The sequence below is a fragment of the Lutra lutra genome, chromosome 8 (genome assembly GCF_902655055.1).
Source record: "Lutra lutra chromosome 8, mLutLut1.2, whole genome shotgun sequence".
NCBI lineage: Eukaryota > Metazoa > Chordata > Mammalia > Carnivora > Mustelidae > Lutra > Lutra lutra.
In genome coordinates this window covers 50,787,109-50,812,010 of record NC_062285.1, presented here as the reverse complement: position 1 = coordinate 50,812,010, position 24,902 = coordinate 50,787,109, and the positions used below count along the sequence as shown (strand labels likewise).

General features: G+C 51.8%; 1 protein-coding gene across 6 annotated transcripts; it reads right to left on the bottom strand.

Moving 5' to 3' along the window:
• Window positions 1–1,690: 1,690 nt before the first annotated feature.
• MYO1A (myosin IA) lies at window positions 1,691–22,784 on the bottom strand. Of its 6 annotated transcripts, none has more exons than XM_047742991.1 (29): window positions 22,418–22,783; window positions 21,685–21,975; window positions 19,820–20,009; window positions 19,584–19,699; window positions 19,217–19,311; window positions 18,908–19,012; window positions 18,652–18,698; window positions 18,451–18,514; window positions 17,940–18,038; window positions 15,848–15,951; window positions 15,585–15,732; window positions 14,990–15,108; window positions 14,826–14,912; window positions 13,362–13,427; window positions 13,094–13,198; window positions 10,600–10,662; window positions 10,190–10,390; window positions 9,794–10,020; window positions 9,256–9,456; window positions 8,910–9,003; window positions 8,248–8,397; window positions 8,058–8,126; window positions 7,572–7,646; window positions 4,248–4,382; window positions 3,446–3,552; window positions 2,917–3,049; window positions 2,663–2,815; window positions 2,357–2,484; window positions 1,691–2,062 (listed from the first exon to the last, which is right to left on the bottom strand). In XM_047742991.1, the coding sequence occupies exons 3-29, from the start codon at window positions 19,931–19,933 to the stop codon at window positions 1,939–1,941; spliced, it is 3,129 nt and encodes a 1,042-aa protein (XP_047598947.1). In that variant the 5' UTR covers window positions 19,934–20,009; window positions 21,685–21,975; window positions 22,418–22,783; the 3' UTR covers window positions 1,691–1,938. The 6 variants fall into 6 exon arrangements, 5 of the variants coding, with proteins under 5 accessions (XP_047598947.1, XP_047598945.1, XP_047598946.1 ...); XM_047742989.1 differs by having other exon boundaries at window positions 19,820–19,953; XM_047742990.1 differs by having other exon boundaries at window positions 19,820–19,953; window positions 21,685–21,913.
• Between the last annotated feature and the right edge of the window lie 2,118 nt (window positions 22,785–24,902).

Genomic DNA, 24,902 nt, shown 5'->3' with positions numbered 1-24,902 from the left:
CTCCTTGGCCCCAGAAGAGAGGCAGAGATGGGCAGCAGGGGAGGGAGGGATGGGAGAATAAAGGAGATGAGCCCGCACCCTTCCTCAGACTAGCATCAGTCCACATGAGAGCTGCAGGGAGGACAGGAGGATGACAGGGACTGGAGCCCTTCCCCTCCTCCACCTCTCCCCAGTCCAGAGAGCAGACAGTGCCTTCAGCCCTGGGGAAGGAAAGCAGGATGGGGAGCAGCAGCTGCATATTCTCCTGAAATTGCTTCTGAAAATGACCAGACACTTCACTGGGAAAGTGACGACAATTTGGGCCCTGGGAGCAGGAGATGAGGCGGAGAGCGGGGGCGGCCAGGCTCTGGTAACCAGCCCCCTCTCGCCAGACACGATCTCCTCCTTGGCCTGATTCTGAGAAGTCAAGGATGGGGTGAGCTGGGGCGGCGGGGTGGGGCGGGGTGTGGGCAGCGGGAGGCTGACTAGGATCCTGAGCTCCCCTCTCTCAGGACACAGACCCACATGTGCCCAGGAAAAGCAGACTCCCTGTGCCCTCTCCCAGCCCAGAGCGGGGTGTGCCAGAACAGGACTGATGCTCAGAGAGCGAGATTAATCCACAGGCAAGAAGAGAAGTTAATCAGGGCTCCCGCAGGCGTGATTACCTGGGGCCGTGAGCCGCCTGCTGCTGATGGAAGCTCTGGAAAATCGAGGTAGAGGGAATCCCCAGCCTCAAGGCACAGGGAGCTCAGTGGTGGAGACAGGCAAGAGGCAAGGAAGGTAGGGATGGCGAAATGAGGGAGAGACATCCAGAGACAGGAACAAAGGCGGCCGTCTGTACACTCTCACAGAGCACACATCTACATTTTATGGCAAACACAGGAGCTGCTTGTTCCCTAAAGGTAGAGACGGGGCTGGGAGAGGCTGAGACAAGCACAGTCTATAAGGAAACAGATACTAAGGGAAAGGGGAGATATTCAGAGCATGATACAAAATATTACATACTGATATTAGTGAGAGCCCATAGAAAAGGGGACGAGATGGTGTGAGACAGTTGAAAATTAAGAAAAAAATAATGGCAGTGACCCAAGGGAAATAAATGAAGCGGGGGCAGTCCTAGGGGTGGGAGAGTCTGGGACCCGGAGCCTCCCCACCCCCGCAAGTGCTACCAGCTGCAGGCCCCAGCTGCTGGGCAGTGATTAGCAAGAAAACTGTTGGCAGAAGCCTAGCATCTCTGGTGTACAGAAAGGAAGAGGATGCTGGGGGGCACATGTGGCAGAGCCCGGTGATGAGCTGGGGGATGGAGGGGGCAACTCCTGGGTGTAGGGGACCCTGCATTCCCAAGCTCACCTCAGCTCCCATGAGCCCTCCAGCCTTGGGCCTCTTTTCAGGCTAAATCTCCAAAGGATCCTAGTTTCCGACAAGACAGGGATCCTCACTTCTTCCCTCCAGGGACACACTTAATGAATCAGCCCGATGGCCACCTGGGACCTGAGCCCCATCGCTGGCTGCCCCACCCCCACCCCAGTCTCTCCAAACCCCGCCAGAGCTCAGCCGGTCGAGGAGGCCAGAGACAATTTCCCTTCTTTTCCATTCTTATTATCTGCATTTGCTAGCTCCAAGGAGCCTGAGGAGGGGGAAGGGGGCGAAGGCAGTCAAAGTACAAGTCCTGTGAAGGCCAGGAAACAGGGACTCACCCACACTGAGCAAATGTTTGGAAAGTCACTTGTTTTATTAGTGGTCAAAGAGCCTGAGGGTGGGAGGAAGCTAAGTTCTAAGGGAGAGGAGACTGGAAGAGTGTGGGAGAAAGGTCCTCTTCAAGGGCTCTTCAGTCTCTGAGCCCCATCTCCGGGATCAGAGGGGTTGGACAGGAGATTCTCTCACAAACACGGGTGGGCAGGATGGGCACTGGTCCAGGAGAAGAAGCTGCTGTCTCCGCCTTCGGCCCCCACCTCCTCACTATACGGTCACTTCCAGGCCACGGCTCCCTTTCTTCTTGCAGCTTAGCTTGCCATTTCTACCGCCCTCAGGGCCCTGGATGACCTTGACAGTCACACTGCTCTCCTTGAACCTCACTGAGAAACTGGAGGGCGAGCAGGCAGAGGGGCAAAGCTAGTACCCCCATCCTCTCACCCCTACTCCCGTATTTTCATGATGGCCTCCCCTCCCCTTCTTGAAGGAAGCGCATCTCTCCTCCCCTTGCATCAGAAGACTCAGGGCCCCAGACAACTTGGGTGGGGAGACTAAGAAGACCTCCGAGGCTTGCCCTGACAGAGTGTGCTTTGGTTTCTGACTACACGGATTTTTCCGGTCACAATGACCAACAGCTTGGTTATCTGCCCCCAAGCTGGCCCTCAGCCCCAGCTCATGGCCTTACTTCTCAGTCACGGTGACTGGAAGCTGCTTCTGTGTGGCATCCAGCACAGCCCGGGACATTCTGGTTAGCAGTTCAATCACATGTTCGCTGACCAGCAGGAAGTCCCCCTTGGAGCCCGCTGATGATATCTTAGGAAGGGGGAGAAAGAGTGAGGACGGGATTCCTTTTTCCTCCATAGGAGCAGCCTGAGAGGCATGGAAGGCCCAGAGTGAGAGGTCTGGGCCCCATCACCCCCAGCCCACCCCAACCCCATGATGCCCACCGCCTTCCCCAGCCTAAGGGCCTGCAGCCAAGGAGCTCTGATACCTCACTCATATGTAAGCTGAAAAGCCCATCCTTGAAGCTGGTGACTGACACCCCAGCCACACTGTCCAGCCCAATGACAGTTTTGGGCTGGGACTTCTTGGTGTCTATGAGAATCACATGCCCCTTGGTCAAGAGAAGAATTCGGGAGGAAATCTAAGACAGAAGAGGAAAGTGTGAGGAAAGGCAAGGATGAACCCCCACCCTTCCAACTCTGGAGCAAGCTCCGGAGAGGGGTTCAGGATGCGGGCCTTCACCTTGCCATTGCCACGATTGACTTTCTTCACGGTCTCTGCCATCAGAACAGGCCCATCCGTTCCGTTCGTCAGCTTCTGCAGCTTGGGGTTCCCTTGCAGCCCAATGTAGTCACCGTGGAATGGGATGGGGACACTGAGGACACACAGGAGGTACACGGTGGAGACCAGGTCCTTATCACTGACCCCTAAGGCCCTGGGCCTCCCCGCAATGAGTTCCCCTCGTAGTCCTCCCACGCCCCTTTCCCCATCCTCCACCATATCTTCTCTCTCAGTGGTTCTCAGAGCGTGGGCCATGACCAGCAGCAGCGTCCCCTGGGTACTTGTCAGAAAGGCAAATTCTTGGGCCCACAGCCCCAGACCTGCTGAATCAGAAACTCTGAGAAGGGAGTGCAGCCATATCTGGGTGTTATCAAGCCTGCCAGGTGGTGCCTATGCACACCCAAGTTTGGGAACCATTGCCCTAATCCACCTGGGGGATGCTCCTTTGCTCGTGATGAGACTGACTGCGCGGGGTCTGAGGGGCCCTCACCTCTGGGGGTAGGAAGCCTTCTTGCCCTTGAACAGCTCACTGGCACAGACCTTCTCCCTCAGGATCTCTACCTGCTTCGGGGACAGCTGATCCAGGAATTTCTTGCACTGTGGGGGGAGGGGCAGGGGCTAAGCTCCGGGAGGCAGGGGGCAGGCCTGGGGAGGGTGGGTGGGAAGAACAACCGAGAAGTGGAGAAGAGGAGAGACAGCAAACAGAATAGGCTCGAGGCACTTCAGAGAGGGCAGGGGCTGAAGGAGCCCTGGGGCCCGAGGGTCTCTGGGGGAGAGGGTTGGAAACAATCAAATGCCAGCCCTAGGAGGGAGGGCTGTATGCCCAGCACACAGCACAAGGCCTAGTCTAGACAGGTGCTCAGTAAGTATTTCCTGAACGGAAGAACACTGTGCTAAGTGAAATAAGCCAGACATAAAAGGACAGACATAAAAGTATGACTCTACTTGTATGAGGCCCCTAGCATAGTCAAATTCACAGGGAAAGTGGAGTGGATGTTCCAGGGGCTGGAGGAGTGGGGGAGTGGGGAGTTATTGCTTAATGTGTACAGAGGTTCAGTTTGGGATGATGAAAAAAGTGTGGAGATGAACGGGGTGATGGTCTTACAACGATGTGAATGTGCTTAATGCCGCCGAACTGTCTACTTTAAAAATGGTTTAAACGGCCAATTCTGTTATGTATGCTTTTTCACAATTAAAAAAAAAGGCGGGGGAGTGGAAGAGGGAGGCAGATGAGGAAAATCAGAAGGAGGAGGGAAAGAGAAATGAGAAGTGCCGCGCCGGGCCCCCCTCACCTTCCAGCGGTAGAAGAGCTGCCGCAGCTCCTGGTTAGCTGCGTGGAAGCACCTGTAAGGGGCGGCCGGCCACGTGCTGTCCAGGATGTTGGTTGACGGCAAATTGTCCTTCAGCCCCAACAGGAACTTCTGTGTCTACGTGGGGAGGGGGCGGGATTGGGAGTGGACTGATAAGAAGGAAGTTCTCCCAAGAGGCAAACTCTCCTCTAGATCCTGCCACACGAGAGGAGGGAGGCCCCCCCAGAGCAAGAAGCATCAAGTGGAGTGAGGAGATGGAAGGGAGTCCCCTCCCCGATCTCTTTTGGTGTCAAGTGTAGGCTGGAGGCTGGCCAGTAAGAGTGTGATCGGGAGACTAAAGGGAGGGAAGGGTTGGTTCCAAGCAGAGATTTGCTGCCCAGGGTAGGAGAGGTGAGAGGAACCAAGGTGAAAACTGGCCTCCATGTTTTGACAGTTCCCTCCTGTACCTTCCTGTTGTCTTGGTTCACAATTGCCTACCGTTAGCCACCACTATCTGCGGGGGCCGCCTCCCCTCCTCTCTGATCAGTCCAGCCCAACACCTCCACCTGGCATTCAAAGTCTTCCACTTAGAGCCCAAGCTCGTGCCACAGGATCCCTGCACTACGCTGGCACGCCTCTCAGACAGGACTCCTCGTCACGCCCTCTGCCCAGCCCACGTGTTAGCTCTCTGTGCCTTAGTCCATGCTGCTCTCGGCTCAGCTCTGCCCACTCAGACCCTACCCGTCCTTTGAAATGCACCTCCATACCTAAGAAGACTAACATTAATTAGATACACTCATCCGACAGCGATGCATGCTCAAATTTCTCCTAACGTCCTTTATAAACTTCTAAAAATGTTCTTTTTAGCTTTGTTTTTATTTTTCCTGTTCTGGGATCCAATCAAGTTTCACCCATGGCATCTGTTTACTCTCCCCAAATAAAGAACAAGGATTCTCAAGTCTTTATATCCGAGGGAGCACCGAGCACCCTGTTTGTTTGTGGGGTAGAATTATTGAAGATATGGAGAATGGCTTGATCTTGGGGTGCCCAGATGGCGCCATTGGTGAAGCAGCTGACTCTTGATTTCAGCTCAGGTCATGATCTCAGGGCCTTGAGATCAAGCCCCACATCGGGTTCCTTGCTCAGCTTGGAATCGGCTTCAGGATTCTCTCTCTCTCTCCTTCTGTATCTCCCCTGCCCCGCTCCACCTCGCTTGTTCATAATCTCTTCTTCTAAAATAAATGAATCTTTTAAAAAAAAAGAATAGCTTGATTTTGAGCACTTCTAAGTTTTCAGAATATTTTTTTAAAGATTTTATTTATTTATTTATTTGACAGAGAGAGATCACAAGTAGGCAGAGAGGCAGGCAGAGAGAGAGAGGAGGAAGCAGGCTCCCTGCTGAGCAGAGAGCTGGATGCGGGGCTCTATCCCAGGACCCTGGGATCATGACTGGAGCCGAAGGCAGAGGCTTTAACCCACTGAGCCACTCAGGCGCCCCAGTTTTCAGAATTTTTATGGAAAATTTTTACTAAGACATTAGGTTAGAAAAATTAAAATAGAAAAAAGGCAGTGTACTCAGTATATTGCTGTAACTCTGCAGGAATTATCCCAGCTCTTTGATACTTCCACCACAAAGATCTAGCAGCCTTGGTCTAACCGTTAAGTTCCCGGTCCTTGGTCAAGTCTAGTTTGATTTAATTCAATGAACATTCCTAAGCATTTTCCACAATCCCCCATGTTCTAACTGATGTGGAATCTCTGAGTATTTTCTCTTTTTAATTGTTTTTCTTTAGATCTAGAAAGTCTTGCCTTTCCCCTTATAGCCCTCCTGCCCCGGGTAGGCCTCTGTCGGGGGAGAGGGGACCGTGTGGGGAGACAGTCTTAGGCAGGCATTAAAACTCTGGAGTCAAACAGTGTGTATCCCAGCTCTCTTGCCCTTACCACCTGCAGGACCCCTCACGAGTTAGTCAGCTTCTCTGGGCCTACCAAATGCAGGAAAGAAAAGGGTCTACCTCACAGGATTTTGACAGCATTAGAGTCAATGCATGTAAAGGGCCTAGGGCATAGTAAGTATTCAAAAAATAGTAGGTATTCGCATTAGTTACAGGCAAGGCAATAGCAAAATACAAACTCGTCAGAAACACTGAAGGAATCCATGCTGCCTGGCCCTGTACACATGCTTCTGTAGGGGCTGTGGTTCACTGAAATACTGGTCTAAACCCAACAGCTGCTGGGGTGACATTCAGCAGATGCCTGATAATATGCAGATAAAAGAAAAGGTAGACGAGCGGCCAGTCAGGAGGTAAGAGTTGAATCAGATTACTGGCCTCAGGGATGCAGCGAGAGAGCATGTACTCTAGGAAAGCAGACAGTCTGGGGCCATCCTGATGGAGCCCCCCTGGGGCAGGAGAAGGAGGACATAGCAAAGGCTCAGGGAGACAGTGAGGAGGCCCAGTAAGGATCCCACCACTCCAACCACAAAGGGGAGCTCCAATGAGTGTATTCCAGAAGCATAATTAGTAAGAGTCCTAACTGTCAAAAATGGAATCAGCAGAGGTCAACTCTGCTTTACCCCAGCCCTCTGTCCAACATGTCCTGCTCTCCGTCCCTCTCTCTGGCTTTTTGCAAGGCGTCACTGGAAGTGCTACTCTCTCCCTGTCTGCTTTCCCTTGCTGCTCCTCAGAAGCACCATTGCTGTTGGATGGGCGTCTCTGGAAAACACCCTCCTCTGTCCACTTTCCTCTCCCTGGAAGCTGCCCAGAGTTTGAATGTCCTGGCTTCTTCCTGCCACCTGGACCCAGAGCCTCCAGAATTAAAATCTCTCCTGAGATTTAATTTTGGACTCACTTGCTATGGTTTCAGAAGAGGTGGAAGGGAGGATTCCTCCACTTTCACCCCAACCCTAAAATGGATCTTGGAAGGCTGAGTTAGTTAGCCCTATGTGCGTCTTCACGGCGCTCTTCCAGAAGGGTCAGCCTCTTCCATGGCTGTTAACCACCCAGCCCATCTCTTCCTGAGCCTATTCACCACGGCTCAGTCAGTGAGTGTGCTGGGAGCCCTTCTGGCCACAAGGTTGCCAGCCGTGTCCGCTCAGGCCAGAACGCCCTCCCATTCTGTCCCTGGGCCCTGGGACACTGTAGCCTGCTTCCCGCTGGTGGCTGTCCCACTCCCTTTTATCCCCCGACTTCAACACTAAGTAGGAGCAGATGGAAGAAGCCTGTTGGGGGGAAAGCCTTGAGTCACCTCTTCTCAAACCACTCATCTTCCTTTTCCAAACCTGTGCCCCACCCAACCCTCCACCTTCCACCCCTGAACCCCACCACTTACTATGCTCTTATAGATGAAATTTGACAATGTGAGGGCAGCCCCTGACCGGAAATACTTTCGATAATCCTTGCGGGCCTGGCAGGGACATAGGAGAAAGGAGTCAAAGAGAGACAGTTAGACCTAGATGACAGAAGACAGATCTAGAAGAGGTTCTATATTTTTCACCCACACAAAGAACACAGTAAGATAGAGCTGCGACTGTGCTGCAGGGAGAGGCAGACGGGTTGGCCAAGAGGAGGGCCCTCCAAGCAACAGGCAGAGCTCTGTTTCCAAGTCGGAGACACACCCCTGCACACAGACACATCCCCCCCGCCCGCGGCCACCCTCCCAGACCCACAGCAGACCGCACAACTGCGCAGGTGCAGACCTGCCGTCACACCGCACTCCCTGCTCCACTTTCTGCCCTGCACTTGGCACAATCAGGGAGAAAGCATGTGGGGAAGGACCTGTGTGTGGGGAAGAGGCCCCTCTGCCCTTCCCGGTTACCTTCCACCCTCTCACAAAAGCCTGGATCAGCAATACCGAGGACTTTATCTTCCCGTATAGTATCCTTTGCTGCAGAAAACAATAGGACTGTTAGAAAGAAACTCCATCTCCTGAACCAGCTGTCCCGCTTCCCAGTCTCTTATGAGAGCCAGGGGGTGAGCCCTGGGGGGGTAGGGGTGGTAAGCGGTACCCTGCTGCCCCGAAACCAGGCGGAGATGACGATCTGACTCTTGCGCATGAGCTGGTAGTGGGCCCGGCAGCGCCAGCCCCGGTAGGTCTTCTGGATGATTGTAGCGAGCTGCTGCAGCCGCAGGCGCCGCTGCTCCTCCAGGAAGAACAGCTGTAGAGAGTGGAAGGGGGGGTGGGTGGTGAAATGCTGGCCTGGTGGCACCCAGGGCTCCTGGCCTTCCCAGCCAGTGGTGTCCTCAATGCTCAGTCACTCCCTGGGCACCTACTGAACTCTGTCTCAGTATGTGTACAGGGCCAGGCAGCATGGATTCCTTCAGTGTTTCTGACGAGTTTGTATTTTGTTATTGCCTTGCCTGTAACTAACCTATGCTAGGTTTGGACGATTGGACACAAGGGGCGCATCCCCGGGACCCCCAGGAGTCCCACCCCAGCCAGAGGCACTCAGAGTGGGCTGTGCAGGCCCCTATCTGCCAGGGCTCAGGGCAGGGGCATAGCCCAAGGATTCAGTTCCCAGGGATGAAGTCCTGGCTGAGAGCAGACTACCTCACCCACCATCCGTCCCTAGTTACGGATGCTTCCCTAAAGCCCGGCCTCTTACTGGGGGGCTCTCCAACCTGGCTGCCTCCTACCCCCTGCCAAACACAAGTGCCTCCTCCTACTCACAGTCTTGGGGCTTCTGATGAAGATCTTCGTCTTCCCGAAGGCCAGCTCCTCTGAGGACAAGCTCAGCTCCCCGACGACCTTCTCAACCCCCTCCCTACAGGAACAGATGGGGAAAGTTGCCCAGGCCCATCCCAGGGAGGGCCTTCTTTTACTTTTCCCCAACTCCCTCTACCCAGGGAGAAGAGCTCCAGGCTTGCACAGATTTCAGAGCCCCTGAAAAGTGAGAATTCATTTCCCCAAGTATCCATTCACGAACCTTTGGGGATTTCCACTGTCTGCTCCCTCCCTGGCCCAGATGGTCCCTGGCTGCCCTTCCCTGCTCCCTTGTCTCCCCCAGGGGTCTTACCGGTCTTCCCCATTCCAGCGAGGCCAGGTGCTCCGGCTCAGCAATCGGTATCTTTCAAGGAAGGGCCCGTACCTCTGGCGGTAGGCGTAACCCGCCCGTCGCACCCGCACATTCTCTAGCAGTCCCAGGTACCGAGTCTGGACGTCCACCAGCTCCGATGAGAACTGACCTTGCTGCTGATGCTCATTGGGCTTTATACACCTTGGGGTGGAGGCACAGGCTTCAGGAGCTTCACCTTTGCAAGTGTGACCCATTCTGGTCTCCAGAACCCTGTTCTGCACACATTCCCCTGAGTAGAAACATTTCAGAGGAAGTGAACACACTGGCCTTTCCAGCTTCACTCACTGAAGCACGGTTCCTACCAAAGTCTGATGGCTCTCCCTGCTCCAGGACTCTCAGCAACTCATCTGACTTTGTTTTTTATGAGGGAGGGGCCTCTGACACCCCTATTCCGGAGACACCCCCCAAAGGACATTGTGTGTGGACACTGCATGTGTCATCACATACAGTGCATTTTCCTATGTGCCCAGCATGTCACCTGATGTAGTTGGGGTTTTTGGAATACAGGTTCTTCATGAGTATGGCCACAGAATTCTTGAACTGGGCCCCAGCAGTTGGGGGGCGTTTGAGAGATGCCTGCTTGGGATCTCCCTCAGGGAACAAGGACCGAAGGAGGGGGTGCCGGGCCTTCCACATGGCCTCGGACAAGTCCCGGAAGAGTAGGTCATTGTTCTTATCAATGAAGCTGTTCACGTTGTAAGTCACCTGTAGAGGAACAGCTGTTGGTCTGGAGGGCCCATGACCTTGCCCCAGCAACTGGTGCTCCCAGTCTCAGCATGACGTATTCCCAGATCTCATCTCCCCTTAGTTTCTCCCCCATTGCCTTTCGCCCACGCCCAGCCCTGGTCTCTACCCTCCAGCCCTGCCATGTCACCTTGCCCGCATAGTGGCAGATACGGAAGCTGCTGAGGCCCATGGTGTGGTCATACTGGCGCTGGGCATTCTGGGTGACTTTGCTCTCATAGTGATTGTGCTTGGAGAAGAGCTGGTTCAGCTTCGCTAGGAAAGTGGTGTCGCTGACCACCCCAGGCCGTAGGCACTCCTCGTCCAGCATGGCCAGGATGCCTCGCTGATTCTGGTCAGGGAAACAAGATCAGCCCAACCTAGGCCAGGGCCTCCAATATGTCCACATCCTCACTGCTGTCCCTCTGCCCCTCATCCTTTGTCTTGTTTACCATCTTTACCAAGTGGGGCAGGGAAAGGCGGGTAGGAGAGACAGGGCAAGGATATTCAGGCAGTCTGGAAGAGGAAGGAGGTCTCAGGGATGAGAGAAGGATAACTCACATGCTCAATGAGGTTGCAGATAATGCCATTATCAAAGTAGTCCACCTTTGTCCATGGTATGCCCTGGCAAGAGGTAATGTGACAGGTTACAGGAGCAGGTCCAAGACAAGTCTCTGAAGACCTCATGGGACTCAGGCTCCCTTTGACCCACCCCACAAAGGACTCAGAAAGCCCCATAGTTAAGGGGGTGCTTGGTGTGATTTCTGTTTAGGTCCCCATCCCTCCAAGGTTTTGATGGAGAATTTGTGGGGTGGGTGGCTAGACACGTGGGAGGACCCAAAGCAGCTGTGAGGGACAGGGAAATGCTTCAGAGTGCCCTATAGGCACTGTGGGCTGGAGAGGGAGGTGTCATATGTTGAGTGAAGGCTGGGCTAGGGGTTACCCCACTGTGGCAGTAGAGAAGGGTCCCCGAGTATGTGGAAGAGGGAATGGCTACGCTGCTCTCACAAAAACCTCTAAGCCAAAGTGCACGAGCCAACTTCATCAAATAGCAGACCTAACTTAATACATCTTCAAAGACTTACATCAGGGCTTCCCGAACTTGGATCGCGGTGATCTGGAGGGCTTGGGAAAACAGACTGCTGGGCCCCACCCCCAGGCTTTCCGACTTAGCATGTCTGGGACAGAGCCCGGGAATCTGCCTTTCTAACACCTGATGCTCCTAGTTTGAGAACCACTAATCTACCTGATACTTTGGGATTGTGTAGTTTTTGTTTTTGTTTTTTTAAAGCAAGAATGGGGGTGCCTGGGTGGCTCCGTCAGTTAAGCTTCTGACTCTTGATTTCAGCTCAGGTCTTGATTTCAGGGTCACTTGTTCTGTGCTCAGTGTGAAGTCTGCTCGAGATTCTCTCTCCCTCTGCCCTCCTCCCCCCAGCCCCACACATACGTGCGCACTCTCTCTCTCAAATAAATAAATAAAATCTTAAAAAAAAAAAGATTTATTTATTTGAGAGAGAGAGAAAACGAGAGCAGAAGTAGGGCAGAGAGAGAAGGAGAAGCAGACTCCCTGTTGAGCAGGGAGCCCCCAACACGGGGCTCGATCATGACCTGCGCCAAAGGCAGACACCCAATCGACTGAGCCACCCAGGCGCTCCAATAAATAAATCTTTTTTAACAAAGGCAAGAATGGTACAGAAGAAGACCCAAAGATAATTGCTCCCCGCTTTAGGGATAGCTGCAGGTGAGATGGCTCCTGATTCCACCCCAAGGGCAACACCTCCCAGGCTCAGGCCATTCCCGGGTATGGGGATGTGGCAGGGGAACACAAGCCTCTCTCTCTTTTTAGGGATCCTTAGGGAATCACAGATCTTTAGGGAACTCGTAGTGGAATTAAGTAGAGTTGTCCTCCTACTTCATCCCCAATATGCCTTCCCCAACTAGTTAAATGAAATATGAGATCCTTACAATCCTAGTAGCAATAAAGATGCTTCTTTGTTTACCGATACAGAAAGATCTCTTGTTAACTGATGAGAGCACGATATGGAGCAGATTGTATTCACTGCCATTTGAATAAATTCTGTGGGCAAATGTACTTATAGATTTGCTTGATTACATATAAAAGACCTGTGAAAAGAGGGCCCCTTCAGTTGGCTCTAGATGGTAGGAGTTCTAGGAGGCTGGGGACAAGCTGGGAGGGAGCTGAGCTCTTCTTTATGGGCTTTTTAAAGAAGTTTTTGAATTTCGAAGCATGGGAATGTGTTCTCCATTTGATCATTAAATTTTTAAAATAAAAATATACAAAACAACTAAGAAAAAAAAAATAAAACCTTTCCCACACATTGTGGCCACATTGCCTGAAATTCTGCCACAGCGGATCCCTGATGGTTCCCGGGCAGCATCCCTCCCCGGGGGGGGGGGGGGGTTGGCGAGTGAGACTCTCAGCCATTCACACTCTGGAGTGGGTTAGCTCAATCAGATAGCTTTTCTCACACCTAGCCACAGAAAACAAGGGTTCTTGGCAAACAGGGGAAGGAGTGTGGAAATGTTGAGCCATAGGGCACTTCTGGGGAGGAAGTCTGGGATCAGAGTGCCACAGGCGGGGACAGTGACATCAGCCAGGGCCCCAGGAGACAGAGAATTCTGAGACGTTAAAGAAAAGCACCAAAAGGGATGTGGTAGGGTGATGAGGGCAGGAGAAATGGCCCTTCTAAATCTGGTTCACAGTGCGCTGCAGGCCACGCACAGTTGTCGCCACACCCGCGTGAGGTCTCCCCCCACACACCCCTCCATCCGTCTGCCCCTTCCCTGCATGGCCCGAGGGCCGGGGGAGGGGGGGGCGGGGAGGGGGATGGCACAGAGGGCCTAAGGGATGGAGAGCAAAAACCAGGGCTCCTCGGTAATGCTGGACTGCACCTGTGCAAGGGAAACTTGTTGTCCGTTGTGTTCCCATCTGGGGACAAGTGAGAGGAAATTGTGATGGGGGAAAAGGACAGATCGGGCACGTGCCCAGAAGCAATTTCCAAGAGGGTAAGCAGGGGAAGGCTCGGCGGCGTACCTCCCTCTCATACTCCTCTTGCTCCTCTTTCAGCGTCATCTCAATGAACACCTGCTGCAGCTTCTCGTTGCAGTAGTTGATCACAAACTGCTCGAAGCTATTATCCTGAGGGAGGGGCCCCAGGAAGAAAGGGAGCCGCTCAGCCCAAGCCCCTTTCTGCCTCTCGGCCCTACGCCTCCCCTCTCTTACCACCCCCTCCCCAGCCCCGAGTCTACGTGCCCCAACCCCGGGGGAAGCAGGGTGCTGCAGCTGGGCAAAACTCTCTCACCTCTAAAATTTCAAAGCCGTAGATATCCAGGACCCCCATTACCTTCTTCTTCTCCCCAGTGCCCACCTGAAGAGGAGGAAAAGATAAGTCTGAGGATGGGCCTCCTCTGCAAACCGGGCCAAGCCCTTCTGGGGTGGAGGTGACTGGAGCAGAGGGTGAACAGAACTCGGGTGAGCTTGACCATGCTGGGAGAAGACTGCTGTGATTTTATCCTTCTTCCTCCTCTGCATGGTAGAGGACAAGTAGAGGGAGGGAGGGAGGGAGGAAGGGAGATGTGAACAGATTCTAGGCTGGTGCTCCCAGGGAATGAGGCAGGAAGACTGTAAGATCCTCTGTGGACAATAGCCATCTCTTAGATTTGTAAGGCATTTTACAAAAAAGTCTACGTTCTTACTTCAAGAAACCTCACAATAACCCTAGAAGGTGTGATTATTCCCATTTTACAGATGAACAAATCAAATTTCAAAAGAGCTAAGCATTTACCCAGACCTAGATTTAAATCCTATTTTTCTCAGCTGCCTTTCAGTAATAACTTCTGAATTAATGGCATTTTCATGTACAAAAAGCTTTGAATACTAGCTCCATTTTTATCTAATTCACATTCCATAAAATTTACCCTTTAAAGGTGTATGATTCAGTGCTTTTTTTTTTTTTTTTTGGTATATCCAAAAGGTATATGACCATCCCCACTACCTCATTCCAGAACATTTTCATCAGCCCCAAGAGAAATCTTATACCCATACCCATTAGCAGACACTCCCCCCTTCTCCTCCATCCACCCCAAGTCCCTGCTAGACATCAATCTGCTTCCCATCTCCATGGATTTGCCTATTCTGGATATTTCATATAAATGGAACCATACATAATGTGACCTTTTGTGTCTGGCTTCTTCCACTTGAATGTTTTCAAGATTTGTCCATGCTGAGCATGAATCAGTACTTCGTTCCTTCTTAATATCCCACTGTATGAATATACCACATTTTGTTTATCCATTCATCAACTGATGGACATTGGAGTTGTTTCTACTTTTGGGGTAGTATGAATAATGCCTCTCTGAACTTTTGGGTACAGGTTTTTATGTGGACATCTGTTTTCAAATCTCTTGGATATATATCTGGGAGTGGAATTTCTGGGTTATATGGTAACCACGTACATAATTTTATCCAGTCCTCACTAAGCCCTGTGAAGCAGGTAGCCATTAGTGTCCAATTTTCCAAGTCAGGAAACTGAGGCTCACAATCTCCGTGAAACGAAAAGGCCACGCAGGCAGTAAATAGGGGATCCAGAGAGTCAAACCCAAAAACTAGAGATGTTTCCACAACAACACACTACTGGAAGGAATGGAACCCTACGCTTCGTCCTTCCTCCTCTGCTCGTCTCAGAACCTGAAGTATGGGGATGGTGACCAGGGCAAGAAAGGTGAGGCAGACAGGAGAGTGTTGGGAGCAGAGAGCCACCTCTCACCTTGATGCTCTCATTGATTCGATTCACGATCCAGTTGAAGAGGCGGCTGTAGATATTCTTGGCCAGAGCATCGCGAGCATACTGAGCCTGCAGGCAGGGCCAGCTGCTTAGGGGAGTAGCCACAGAAGAGTCCCCAGATCAGCCTCACCCCATAGGGCCCTTACCTGAATGACATTCAGTGCAGTGACCACCTTTTCTTTGGCTGTTTTCATGGTCCTTGAGCACAAAGCTTTCTCTAGTTCCTCTGATTTCAAACCCATCATTTCCCCAATCTCCTGAATTCCTGGAGTGAGGAGGTAAACACAACATGGCCTGAAAAGAGGGCTTTCCTCCCAGGGAAGGAGGGCTGAGAAGTGACACTGCTGGGAGACAGGTGTCCCTGGGTCTTGCTGGGGATATCCTTATAGCCCATCCAGAACACAGCCCAGGAGGAATTTCTGGGGGGGGAGGAGGAGGAGGACAGAGGGAGCTCTGGACACTTTGAATGCATTCTCCACTTCAATAGGACAATCTCCCGAAATGCTTTGTAAAAACACTGAGATTCAGAGAGGTCCCAGAATCTAGGTCTATCGAACTTCATCACCTCATTCCAAAGTGTCTCACTGGGAATCTCCATCAGTGTGTCTAGGGAAGAGCTCGAGAATGGGCGGAGCGGGACTGAATCAGAGTGAAGTCAGTGACATGGGAGTTGGTGGAAGAACAGAAATCGTAGTAGAAGATTCGGGAGCTGCTTGGGGTTACCAGCAGGGCGATGCAGACCTCTCCCATCCTGAATGCCACTTGCTGATATCCCATTGGCCTGGAACTCATCTGCCAGCTCCACGTTCCCCAGCTTCAGCACGAGGGCCGTCACCTCAAGCACCTGTTGAATCTCCTCCTCCGAGAACCCAATCACAGTCATTGCACTCTTGAGGAGAGAGCAGAAATCAGAAGCTGAACAGTGGTGGCAGTTCAATGCGTCCCTTCTCAAAGCCAAAGCCTGGGCTCAGGAGCTGACCTAAGGGCCCACCCTGGGCACCCACCTGTACGGCCTTGAAGTTGGAGGTGTCGTCCATGCCGTCCACTCTGGACACTTTCTGGTTTAGGTAGGTGTAGCCACTTGTGTCCCTCTCGAGCTTCAGGGCCTCTGGGAGGGCCAGTGCGAGGGAAGAGGGTTAGTACACAGGCTCTCAGGAGGCTTATGGCCTTGACTCTCACAGTCCCTGACCTAGCTTGGTATACTCATTAATTCAAAGGAGCCATTTTTGTTTTAGACTTTTCCCCTGCCTCCTTTGTTTGGGGATCATTAATTCCCATGAGAATAGACGAAATTTTTAAGTAGTATTTAGGGTTTGGGCATTCTTAATCCAACTTTTATGATCTTATTTCTTTCCAACTTTTATGAAAGAAAAGACTCACTCCATGCCTCGTCTCACCCTCAGGGTTCTAAACAATGAAAACAAGCAAACTCTCCATCCTGCTCAGTTCTCGGTGTCTCTGAGAGGACAAAGGTGAGGAAAGAAGGGTGAGCACCTATCTCCCACCCACTCCAAGCCTCAACACCTCACCTAGACCAGAGTTGGCCCATTCATTATTTGTTCATTCAGCACCAACAAAGTGTCAGATGCTCTGTTCCCCAAACTTGACCCCTCTTCTGGACCCTTCTCTCTGACATTGTGGGGCTGAGCCAAAAGTCTCTCTTGTGTTCCCCGCATGGTGAGCCTCTATCCCAGCCCACAACATATGGGCAAGGTTTTGTTTTCTTCTGTCTCTCCCACAAATGAACACCTTGTGCGTTGGGACTGTGTTTTTCATCTTCATATCCTGTGTGCCTGGCTGCCATATACAAACTTTTTTCTTAAGAAGAAATGAATCAAGGGAATGGTCAAAGCTGTTCACCTGAGGTGGGAAGGAGTAGGTTAGGCATGGACCTTGAAAGATACCAATTAGCTGTTATTTACCCAATCTGAGAATCAGGGAATATCCCTCAAACTAAAGTGTAATGGCAGCTTCCCCTGAGACACAAATTTTGAAACAGGAACCTCCTAAAGAGGGGTGTCTGGACAAAGAATGAGTCAGAAAGGCCCTGGGATGATGACACCAGGGAGGCCCTATCCAGACTTGGCTTCAATCAATCGTTGAATCAACCAGAACAGGCTACTAGTGCCTATGATTCAGACAACCTGAACACAACCAAGACTATGGAGCCAGGAAGGAAGTATGTGAGCTATAGGGGCTCTTGAACCGGGAGACCCCCACAAGGGGCAAGGAGAGAGTCACAAGTCCAGGGGAGAACAACCAGAAACCAAAAGGTAGGTCCTTGGGGGCCAGACACCCACAATGCTCACAGCTAGAGGCTGGATTGGGAGGCAAACACTGGCAAGGCCTGAAGTCCCACCAGACTCCATGGTGCTGCCCACCCAGAGCCACCTCGGGCCGATCTAGCATCCAGTGCTCCCCCAGACAAGGCAGGGTACTCCATGACTAGTGCTCTGACAGCCTCCAGCACAGGCCTGTGGCACTGATCACACTGTATTTTGCTGTGTTCCTGTTCAAATAGCTGTCATCCCTGGGAGACTGTAAGTTCTTGAGGACAGGGTCCATGTCATCTTACTCAACTCTGCATCACTAGAGGCCAGCACTATGTTCGAGCACAGTAGGTATTCAGGAGATGTTTGATGAATGAATAAGTGAAACCTCCATAAAACCATCTAAGAAGAGTAAATCAAGGACAGGGCCTGGGTGAGGCAGATGTAGACCCGGAACAGCTTCTACTACAGCTCATCAAACATTCTTGAACACTTAGAATATCTTGCCAGATTTTCTGCTGAGCTATCGATAAAGCCCCTTAAACTGAAGATAGGAAAGAATGATAGATGGAAATAAGTGTTCCGTTTTTGAAGCCAGCCTGGGGAAACAGGAAACCAAGCAGGACAGAGGAATAAGAGTCCAGAAGGTTCATTCCTAGCAATACAATCCCAGAAAAAGAAGAGAACACAGAGGTCAGGGGATTGTACGAGTGGCTGAGATTCAGAGCGCGGAATACAGGGAGAAGAAGCCTGAGGGCTGCAGGAGCCCAGAGGAAACGGAATGGAGGTTGGGCTCTTCGGCCTTGTGTCTGGGACAGGCACATACTCAACAGATGGGCATCTGCTCCGGCCAGTAGCTGATAGAAGATGTGGAAGTTCCTTTCTCCTTCAAGCTGCTTCACCACTCGGGATTTCTCCAGCAGATCTGGCAGTAGATTAGAAAATAACATCCTGAGGGGCTGGGAGATGCCACAGCTTCCCTCTAAGTTGGCCCTCATCACTGGCGTTCTGAGGGCTTGGGCAGTCTCAGTGGCCTACTATTCCTTCCTAAGGTAGCAAATCAGCAGAAAGGGACACCGTGGGGTGGGGAGGAGAGAGAGGTGGTGAGCAGAATGGGGATACACGTTTGGGGAGCCTGGGTTCAGTCAGTTAAGAGGCGGCCTTTGACTCAAGGCGTAATCTCAGGGTCCTGTGATCGAGTCCCACCTGCTCAGCAAGGAGTCTGCTTCTCTTTCTCCCTCTGCCCCTGACCCCAGCTTGTACATTCTCTCTCTCTCTCTCTCAAATAAAAAAAAATAAAATCTTAAAAAAGAAAAAAAGAATGGGGAGACACGTACAGTTTGTAATGACGCCACCAAGGGGGGATCCCTTGAAGTCGAACTCGATATCCATGTATTTTCCCTTCAGAGACCAGAGAGAGAGAGAGAGACTTTGCTTCCTCCTCTTCTCACCACCCTGTCCCACAGGGGTCTGTGCCTCATTCCTCCATCTCAAGCCCCCACACCCTCTCCTCCCAGGCCAGGGAGATGGTCACTCACAAATCGAGAGGAGTTGTTGTTGCGAATGGTCATGGCATTGCCAAAAGCTGCAGAGATGGGGAGAGGGGAGGTGAGGTGACTGAGGGGAGGAGAGGGGCTCTTGAGAAGGGGAAGGAGGAAGGTCTTCCAGCCATCATGCCAATCCCGGATTTTTCAGGCTGAACAAGAACGGGGTGAGAGGGTGTAGGGCTAAGTGTCTCTGGGGCCCGTGGGGAGGGGGTGCGGGGGCAGAGAAGGCAGAGACTGGAATCCTCACCCTCCAGCACCGGGTTTGACTGAAGCAGCTGCTCCTTCACAGAGTTCACCTCCTCCCCTTTCCCACAGACAGCCGCCACATAGGACATCACCAGCTTGCTAGCCTCTGTGTGAGGGAAACCTTCACGTGAATCCCCACCCCCCCAACTCCCTTCAAGTCCAGCACCTCACACCCCTCAGAAGCAGAAAAGCCGGGGAGGGATTCCTGGGGTGGGGCAGGGCCAGACCTGGCTGGGAAAGAGATGAGGAGGGAGCTCGAGCAGTGACTCCATGCCATACCCCCCCCCCTGCCCCCAGCCAAGGCCCTCACCCGTCTTGCCCGCTCCGCTCTCGCCCGTGATGAGGATGCACTGGTCTCGGTCTCGGTCCCTCAGTGACTGGTATGCCACGTTTGCCAAAGCATAGCTTCGGGGGGGAGGAAGCAGGTGATGACTAAGGTGGGGCTAATCCAAGACCCCATATTTCTCTCCATCTCCAGCCCCCAGAGTCATCTGCCCTTCTCACTTGGATTAGACTGAGCAAGGGATAGGTCTAGGAAGGGCTTCCTGGGACCAGGGTGGCGGGGGGGTGGTGGGGAAGCTGGAGAGCCTCCTTCAGGAGAAAGGATAGAGGAAATCAGGGTGTCCGCTCTCAGGAAGTGCGGGCCCTGTCAGCCTTCCCTCGGTCCCTTTACTTACATATGGGGCTTCAGCTCATAGAAGGTATAGTCCCGGTATTTGGCAATGAACTCCGGGCCATAGATGGGCAGCTGTTGGTAGGGATTCACTGAGATCAACACATTACCAATGTACGTCTGGAGGCAAAAAAAAGGAAAGAGGATGAGCAGGGCTGTAGGGGATGCTGGGAAGGGTGGTGGGAGCACAGGACTGCTCTGGCCACACCCCCGCAGCCAGGGGCACCCACAAGCACTCACATAAATCTCCTTCTTTTCATAGCGCAGCTGGAGGTTCCTGAGCAGAGGCTCCTGTTCCAGGGGTTCCAGGAGCACCAGGTCCTCCACCCCCACACAGCCTTCCAGAAGAGCCATGTCCAGAGGGGCTGCTGGTCCTGGGAATAAGGGGATCAGTTGGCTGAAGTCTGCTCAGCTTTAGGGGCCAGTAACTGTGTGAGGAGAAGAGGGCAGAAGGAGCTAAGAGAGCCTCCCCTCCAGCTTCTGGCCATAGAGACCGTCCTCAACCCAGGGAGGCCTCTGGACTAACCCAAGCTAACTGTGGGAAGCTGTGGAAATGCTCGCCAAGTGGGGAGAATCCCCTGCTCCCCGGGCCAGGCCCGGGCTGGTGGGGGTGGGGCAGGGGTGGGAGGGGACCACCTGACTTTGATGGATGGTAAGTAAGGCACCCAGCAGGCAGCAACCTACACCAGGGGAGCACGGCTGTGCTTCCAGGAGAGCAGCCTGGGGAGGAATGGTAGGCTCTGAAAGCTCACTCCCTGCCCGTCCACCCCCAGCACGGAAGCCCTGGCCAGGGTCCAGCCTCCCTGACCCTCTGCCCCCAGTTCTCCTTCTCACCTCCTACCTCTCGCAACCTCTAGTTCAGTTACCCAGCCCACCCACACCCAGAGCAAACATCCTTGCGAAGGTCCCTCTCATGGCCACCATGAGATTCACCTTCTTCTTTTTTTTTTTTTAAGATTTTATTTATTTATTTGACAGACAGAGATCGCAAGTAGGCAGAGAGGCAGGCAGAGAGAGAGGGGGAAGCAGGCTCCCTGCTGAGCAGAGAGCCTGATGCGGGGCTCGATCCCAGGACTCTGGGATCATGACCTAAGCCAAAGGCAGAGGCTTTAACCCACTGAGCCACCCAGGCACCCTGAGATTCACCTTCTAAATGGGGGTCGGATGAGATGATTGGTGAATTAGAGGACATGACTTAGAGAAGTTCCTCCAGCAAAGATTAGAATACCCTAAATAAAAGTGAGGTTGGTTTCTCCCACATCAATTAGCTGTCATGATCCCTCCATGTGCCTACATGGCTATCCCTATGTTTCCATCTCCGGCTTTTACACACATTGCTGTAAACTTCCGGCATGGACTTTGCCCCAGAGGGACACTCCCAGCTTTTTAGCTCAGGTAGGAGTGGGCAAGGAGGAGCAGAGTTATTGTGGGGCTCCTCACACAATGAGCACATGGCAGGGGCAACCTAGGGAGAAAGCCCGACCCTCCTGGGTCTTTCCTGCGGCCCAAGTAGGTGGGGTGGCCTGGTGCAGGACAGAATCATTAGTACAATGGTCAGGGCTACTCCCTAACAGGAATAAAAAAGCCACATCCTTCTAGTCTCCAGCAATACTGAACCTGGGTGGGGGAGGGAAGGGAGGCAGAGATGGAAGGTGGGGCAGGAGGGGAACGCAGGCTGCCTTCAGCCTTTGCTCTGCTTTCCCCAAGTTTCAGAAAATGAGAGCGCTTGTCACTTCCTAGAAGGACACAACTGCAAGAGAGCAGTAATCATGACAAAAGCAATCTCTAACAATCAGATACCGCAAGCCAGGCAGGGCTCCAAACCCTACATACACGAATTCATTTGATGCTTACAAACAATATCCCCATGAAGTGGTACTATTATTATCCCACATTTTCCACATTAAAAAAATAAAAGTTTTTAAGTAACTTGGCAGGCAGGGGTGAGCAGGAGAAGTGGGGCTGGTGGAAGGCATCTTCTTTGGATTTGGATTGGAGGGGAGTGGGAATGTGATGGTTTTGGGGGGGGAGGGGAAAAAGGAAGCTGTCCCCAGATAGGGCACCCCTAGATGGGCAGAGCAGTGACAGGCCAAAGCAAGACTCACCCAACACTGGAACTAGGGTATAACTTCAGTGTCTCTTGGAGAATGGTGAATGAAATCCCAATTGGACAGGAAGGGGGCATAGGAGTCCCAAGGCCCCGAGGGTAGAGAGGTGCGTTCGTTAACGGGAGCTGTCCATGGTGTCGGAGAGGCCAGGAAAGAGGTTGCCCTCCTCTTGCCAGTGTCCACTCTTCTGACCTTCTACAGTGCTGCCTCCTCTCGCCAAGTCTCCCTATGCCAGTCAAGCCAGGAGAGGCCAGAGACCGCTGCTCAGCACAAAGTCCGAGGCCGTTCCTGCTGAGGGTGTGGCTCGATTAACTCTTCCAGGCCTGGAGCCCCAGAGGGAGATGCTCAGTCACATGAGAAAGTGCCCCTCACACACTCACACGCTGTAGGTAGGAAGGGTATCTGGCTGGGCTTAGCTGAAGGGCTCAGGTAGAGCTCTTGCCCCACCCCCCACCCCAAATTTGGAAATAAGAGCAGGAGTGGAATTTATAGCCAAGGAAAACTTCCCAAGAAGTCAGGAATTTTGTCAAAGAGGAAGGCAGGCTGGGGTGTCTTCCCTAGCAAAGAAACAGTACTTCTCTCAAACCTACCTTATTGGGAGTCAGAGGGTATTAAGGACATTACTTGGGGAACTAAACAGACAAAATCCCCAAATTCCCTCCCCCCGAGTCAGCCCCCCACAAACAGACCCAAAGGCTACAGGTAGTGATACCACCTGGCATTTGTGTACATGTCAGTTTCAGGGACTCCCACATGTACCAGTCATCTCCAGGAATCACATCACCCAGTCAGTTAGGCAGCACAGCTACTCACTCCATTGAAAATGAAAATTAGAGGCGAATACGAGGTCCTACAGACAATACGTGGCAGAACCAGGAATAGAATACAGCTCCCTGACCCTAAGTCACCCATAGGGTTCAGCCCAAGTTTTGGTATTTCTGATTTTTAACCTTCTGGAACCTGAATGAGACCCTGAGATGCTGCTTCCCAGCACTAGCCCAGCTGGAAACAGCTGCCTCCAATAGGTAAGAGGCTTACACAATTTTCCTGGATAACTTCTCAGCCACCCAGGAAAATTCCTCAACAGGCTCCGTCTGCCCACCATCCTCTCTCCCAGGCATGCACAAAGAGCAAATGGGTCATTACACACACTTAGCTGGAGAGAGACTTGATCCTCCAACTCCCAGGCACAGCTGCTTGGTTCAAGGTCCAAACTCTACTGCTGTCACAGAAGCATTCTGCATACGCCAGGCCCATCAGCAGTTCCATTATCAGCCTCCCTGTACATGATTTATTGATCTACTAGATATACCCGAAAGGAGAAAAAGGCAAGGGAGAGAGCGAGGAAGCCTAGCGGAAGTGCCATCAGCACACTATCCCAGGTGTATGTGGACCACAGACCCCCTCTTTTCTGTGGAGGAAACAGAGCTAGGGTGAGAAGCCACTTTCCAACGGTGTGATCCCGGCAAACTCAGTCTGGAATCCAGGTCTCTGTTCTCCAGGCCAGGAATCTGCAGCTGTCCACAGTGAGGGGTTTATCTGTGTGTCCACCCACTGACTCGTTTTCTGAGTGCCTCCTTTGTGCTCCATGACAGAAGGCATCACACAACAGCATCAACATCACAGCTGGGGTGACCAAGCATCCTAGTTTGTCTGGGACCTACGGCGAGTCCTTTAAACATGGGAACTTGAAAACTAAAACTAGGAAGGTTCTGGCCACACTGGGATGAATGGGTCACTTTAAATTGATGAGGAATGAATACACTTCCAAGTCCGTGGGGATTTCAAAATCTGTCAAAGCATTCCTGGGGTGATGGAGAGGAGGCGGCCTGGGGGATGCAGGACTGGGATCTGATCCCCAGGCAAAATTCAAGTAACTGGAGCTGCTGGTTTTCCTCCACCACGATTCTGAAACCCCCTTCCTCTTCTCTCCATTAACATTTCTAGTCTGTATAAGGGGCATGAGGGAACTCTGGGGGCGATGGAAAAGCTCTATATCATGACTACAGTCGTGGTTACACAACTGTCAGTTAACTCCTTTTGTCAAAAGTCAGCAAAACCTAAACCGAATTTTATTATATATAAATGATATTTCAATGGAGCTGGCAAAAAGAAAAAAAAAATAATTCTAGATCCTTTAGCACTGATTACTGGCAGGGCTGGGAAGGCAGTAATCTGATTAATTCATACGCGGAAGTCCTCCCAAGGATATTCATTTTTAAAAGATGCTACACAATAAAAACACAGAAGTTTTCAGATATAGTGAAGACGTTTGGTGGTAGAGGGTCTTCTTGACTCTTACAAATTATTTGGGGTCGTAACATTGACTAAATACTTACTGTGTGCAAGGCAACAAGCTAAGTGTTTTACACCCTCGCTATTCAAAGTGAGGTCCACCCCACATCTGAATCACCCGGGAGCTTATTAGAAATGCAGAATCTTGGGCCTCAACCCAGACTTATTGTATCCGAAGTCTGCAATTTTTTTAAAGATTTTATTTATCTATTTGAGAGATAGAGCACAAGCAGGAGGAGAGGCAGACAAGAGGGAGAAGCAGACTCCCCAGTGAGCAGGAAGCCGGATATGGGGCTCGATCCAGGGCTGGAGATCACGACCTGAGCCGAAGGCAGATGCTTAACCATCTGAACCATCCAGGTGCCCCTAGAAGTCTGCATTTTAACAAACTTCCCAGATGATACTATGCATGTTCAAATTTGAGAAGAACTTCTTTACATACTTTATCTTTTTTTGTCCTTACTAAAACCCTATGGTGTTGCAGACCTAGCAATAATGCTTTTTTTATTAATTCAATGATTAATAATCACCTCCATCTCTTGTTTATCTAGTATAGTTATAGAAGGGAGAGAAGATGCCATTAGTGTGTGTTCATCTACATAAATTTACATATGGTCTCCACCCTGGTTCTTCCAATTTTATGGTCTTTGAAAAACGGACAATGGGGCGCCTGGGTGGCTCAGTGGGTTAAGCCGCTGCCTTCGGCTCAGGTCATGATCTCAGGGTCCTGGGATCGAGTCCCGCATCGGGCTCTCTCCTCAGCAGGGAGCCTGCTTCCCTCTTTCTCTCTCTCTGCCTGCTTCTCTACTTGTGATCTCTCTCTGTCAAATAAATAAATAAAATATTTAAAAAAAAAAAAAAAGAAAAACGGACAATGGATTTCCATGTAGCCTAAATAACTGGGAAGAGAGGACACAGGC